This window comes from Penaeus chinensis, chromosome 33 (genome assembly GCF_019202785.1).
Source record: "Penaeus chinensis breed Huanghai No. 1 chromosome 33, ASM1920278v2, whole genome shotgun sequence".
Lineage (NCBI taxonomy): Eukaryota > Metazoa > Arthropoda > Malacostraca > Decapoda > Penaeidae > Penaeus > Penaeus chinensis.
Window position 1 is genome coordinate 23,981,915 of NC_061851.1, and position 5,000 is coordinate 23,986,914.

Consider the following 5,000-nt stretch of genomic DNA (forward strand, 5'->3'; position numbering starts at 1 on the left):
TCGACGAGGTGTGGGTGCCTGCAGGATTCCGGGATTCCGGATGCTCGCTGGAACGGGGAAGGAGGTGTTCCTGTTTTGTGAAAGGGAGGAGAAAGGAGAGGATAGGGTGAGGAGGAAGCGAGGAGAAAGGAGAGAAAAGGATGAGGAGGAAACGAGGAGAAAGGAGAGGATAAGGAGGAAGGAATGGGAAGAAAAAAAAGGAGGAATGGGAGGGCGGAAGAAGGAGGAAAGGAGGAGAAGAGAGGTTAGGGAGGAAGGAAGGATAAGTGATGATACGGAGGAGGGGAGGAGAAGAGAAGCTAGGAAGGAGGATAGAGGCGAGAGAAGAGGATGAGGAAGAGGGGAGGAGCAGGGAGGATAGGCAGGTGGGCAGAGGCGAAGACGGGGACGAGGAAAGTGAGGAGAGCGGGCGAGCCTTGGCCGTCACCTCGGCGTCGGGCGTGGCAACGTCAGCACCGCTACCTTATTGGTCCTCGCAATGCAATCGCCTGTCCGTCGCTCTTCTTCTCTTCTGTTCTCTTCCGCCAAGTCCTCCCTTATCCTTCGACGCCAACTCGCGACCGACCGTCCCCTTAAGGGCCCCTTTAGGTCCCCCTCAGGTCCCCTAAGATTCCTCTAAGGCTCCGCTAAGGACACTTCGCATCCCGCTCGCGTCATCCACCTCCGCTGCCCTGTTCCCCGCGCCGCCGCATCCGTGGCACTGCAGCGTCAGCTTGCCGAAGACCGATGACGCAACGGGGCTGCGCCGCGAGCATGCGCAGCCGCCGCCCGCCGCAGCCTCCGCCCGCAGCCGAGGCAACGACGGACCGCGCCGCCCTCGCCAACGTTTACTGAAGACGCGGTGTTCACCTGGACAGCATCTCGGACCCACATTGCTCCTGGTTATGAAGCCGCCTGCAAACGCTCTCGTACGATCACGCCCGTTCGCTCGCCCGCCCGCACGCCCGCACGCACTAACACTGGCCGCCCCTTTGCTTTTCAGGGTTTATGCTTTTCCCGGCTTGTTCATTAAACTGCCTCGGCGCTTACGTACCTGTGTATGCGAGCGCCCTTGGTGTGTGTGTGTGTATATGTCTGTGTGTATGTATGTAAAAGGTTTGTGTAAAAGTTTTTAAATATTCACACATTTGTCTACATACTACATTTCTCTCTGTTTATATACATACATACATACAAACATATATATGTGTATGTATGTATGTATGTATATGTGTGTGTGTGTGTGTGTGTGTGTGTGTGTGTGTGTGTGTGTGTGTGTGTGTGTTTGTGTGTGTGTGTGTACATACATTTATAATATATATATATATATTTATATATGTATATATATATATATATGTAATATGTGTATATGTACTATATATATATGTGTGTGTGTCTGTGTGTATTATATATATATATATATATATATATATATATATATATATATATATGTGTGTGTGTGTAATATATATATATACATATATATATGCACATATACACATTTATGTATGTACACATTTATGTGTGTACACATTCACACAGCACGCACACACACACACACACACACACACACACACACACACACACACACACACACACACACACACACACACACATACACACACACACACACAGTCAAACATATATATATATATATATATATATATATATATATATATATATATATATATGCGTATATACACACACACACACACACACACACACACACATATATATATATATATATATATATATATATATATATATATATATATATATATATATATATTGTGTATTTGTTTATATATGTGTTTGTGTGTGTGTGTCTGTGTGTGTGTTTATACATATATACATTTACTTACACGGTATATATTTGTGTGAATATATAGACGTTTTTGTGTGCGCTCGTCTATGGGAGTGATTACTGTTATGTATGTATGCATACCTACACATGAATATTGATATATATGCTGCATATATATGTGTGAATGTGTGTGTTCCCGCGCGCGCGCGCGCGCGTGTGTGTTTGAACATGCTTATGTGCTTGCATATTCCTTTCCATAGATTGCATGCACTCACCCAGTGTATAGTGCTTTAGAAATGTCTGATAATGTTATGATGCCTGTGCTAATTTTCTTCCACGTCAATGTAAAGTACCCTATTAATGGAGGACCTGTCTCGTTCTAGTCCACGGAGCTTCGAGTGGCTATCCGAACGAAGTGTTGAAGCCTCAGGATTTACTCGCAAATAGAACAGTTCTTTAGACGTTGTTTAAGCAAGATCTTTTTTAGACAAAGTGTTTGGTTTTAATGCCGTGTCGTGTTCGATGAAAAATCTCACCAGATGATTAGTGTTTGGACAATATTGTGTAGAAGTGAATAGTTTTTTTTTTCGTTTTTTTTTTTTTTTGTTTTTTTTTTATTGTCTTTGTTTGAACAAAGGGAAATGTGCATGTTCTTTCTGAGTGCAGTGAAGTTTCGTGCATACAGTGAATCAGTGGTGTGTGTTTCCAGTACTGTTAAAAGGACACTCATATCACTATCCATTATGTGGGCGTCTCAGCTGCCAAAAGCCAGTATTCTGCGCCTCTGCCCGCGCTCCCTTCCCAAAATGATGTTTCCCAACCATCCCACTGACCGATCTCCATTCTTCTCCCGTAACAGAAACATGTCAAATCGATGGCGTTTCCGTCGCCGCGCCAGCAGGAGAACGGCGCCCCCGCCGCGTCCTCCTCCTCCGCCGACGCCGTCGTGAGCCGCCTGGAGCCGCTGGCCCTGGCGTGGGCGCTGTGGCTCAAGCTGAGGACGATCGTGACGCAAGTGGCGGTGGAGCCCGTGATGCTGCTGGACGGCCTCGGGTTTTCCATCATGATCGTGTACGTGGAGAACCTACAGATGGACAAGATCTGCCGCGTGAACCTCAACTACACGGAGGAGGTGTGCGAGAACCTCTCCCACTACCCGGAGGAGAACCTGAAGCTCCAGCAGTCGTTCAGCATGTTCGGCATGTACAACGGCATCATCATGGCGTTCATCCCGCTGTTCTTCATCCTGTTCATGGGCGCGTGGAGCGACAAGTACGGGCGCAAGGTGCCCCTCGTCATCGCCATCATCGGGCACTTCTGCTGGGCGGCCGGCTATCTCGTTAACTCGTGGATGCCCGAGTGGCCCGTCGAGTACATCCTGGTCGCGGCGCTCATGGACTCGCTTGGCGGCGGTAACGTGTCCTTCCTTACTGCTGCCAACGCTTACATCAGCGACGTCACCTCGGAGGAGACGCGGACGTCGCGGGTGGGCTTTGCCAACAGTATCTGGTTCCTGGGCGGACCCATCGGCACGCTGCTCGGAACCTACATCTACAAGTACGGCGGTTACCAGATCCTCTTCGGGACGTCGGTGCTCATGTACATCGTGTCCCTCGTGTACCTCTTCTTCCTGCCCGAGAGCCACGGGCCCTTCAGGAAGATTAAGACCACCGAGAAGACCGAAGCCAACGACGGTGACCAACAGCAACAACAGACGGCGGCAAGCAAAGACTCCCCCGGACCCGAGAGCGAGGAGCCGGAGAGGGACGTCGAGGAAATCACGGCATGGAAAATGGTGTGCGATTTCTTCAGCTACGACCGGATCGTGGACTCATTCCGGTGCACATTCAAGGCGCGCGGGGGCATGCTGAGGGCCTTCATCCTCCTGCTGATCCTGTGCAACCTCCTGCGACGTCTGGGAAGAGGTAAGAACTCCCCAACCCGACCCCTAGCCCACCCCTACCCCTCCTCACACCTGCTTCAATTTACCCGGAAATGTAAAGGGAGTTATTTCTGTTGGGGGAGAGGAGAGCGTGGAAGCTTCTAGATGCGTGCGGGAAGTTGTTGCTACCCAACCTGCTTGCTTCCAGCCGGCCAGACTAGAGGGAAGGGGAGGGGGAGGAGAAGTTAGGATGGGGTAGGGGGAGGAGAGGAAGGGGAGGGTGTGTTAGAATGGGGGAGGCGTAAGAGGGAAGGGGGGAGAGGAGGCTAGAACAAGTATAAAATACATTACTGTGTCATTTTCGCTAGATTTCGCCTGGTAACTCTCCGGCACAGAGTAACCTTGAAATATGTAGATATACAGATTTAAAACTTCTAAAAATACATTATTAGCTTTATTGCCGAATGTTTTTCAACACCGAAAAATACGTAATTTAGAGAATGTGAGAGACGGAAGGAGAATAGAAACAACCAAACAGTTAATGAGATACAGGTTTCGTTTGCTTGTGCCGGATTGTCTCGAACCAGAACGGGGAAGAAAAAAATTAAACTGGTACTTTGCAGTTGATAAAGATTTAGGGTACTTTGCATGATTCATGTATGTATGTGTGTGTGTGTGTATAAAATATATGTATCTCTCTATATGTAATATGATGAAATATATATATTTATGTAATATATAATACATATATATATTTACATATATGTATGTGTGTATATATATATATATATATATATATATATATATATATGTATTTTGTGTGTGTGTGCGTGTTTACACTTTAGAGTCTGCAGTTTGTTTATGTTTCTTTATGTGAAAACATATGCCACAGAAATATGGTAGATATCTATGGAGGCAAGCATATTCTGTACACACACACACACACACACACACACGCACACACACACACACACACACACACTCACACACACACACACACACACACACACACACACACACACACACACACACACACACACACATACATACATATATATATGTGTAGAGAGAGAGGGAGAGAGAGAGAGAGGAGAGAGAGAGAGAGAGAGAGAGAGAGAGAGAGAGAGAGAGAGAGATATGCATATGTATATATATATATATATATATATAAAATACATACATGCACATATACATACATAATCATCTCACTAACTTAATCAAACTTAAGTCGCTCACCACCACCAAGCCTGACCCCCACCCCACAAACAAAAAACTTTTCGTAACTTTCACTAATGCTCTTAATTTCAACTTCACTATGATTCAGGTGGTTGTTTT

General features: G+C 46.6%; 1 protein-coding gene across 2 annotated transcripts in view; it reads left to right on the forward strand.

Moving 5' to 3' along the window:
* The first annotated feature begins 339 nt into the window (after positions 1–339).
* The window catches only part of LOC125043347 (proton-coupled folate transporter-like), a 15,418-nt gene continuing 10,757 nt past the window's right edge, over positions 340–5,000 (forward strand). The window contains exons 1-2 of one of the 2 annotated variants that reach the window (XM_047639431.1): positions 340–908; positions 2,167–3,708. In XM_047639431.1, coding sequence (XP_047495387.1) covers positions 2,658–3,708 — 1,051 coding nt within the window. In that variant the 5' untranslated portion in view covers positions 340–908; positions 2,167–2,657. The remainder of the gene's footprint in view (positions 909–2,166; positions 3,709–5,000) is intronic. The other variant, XM_047639430.1, reaches the window with a different exon arrangement.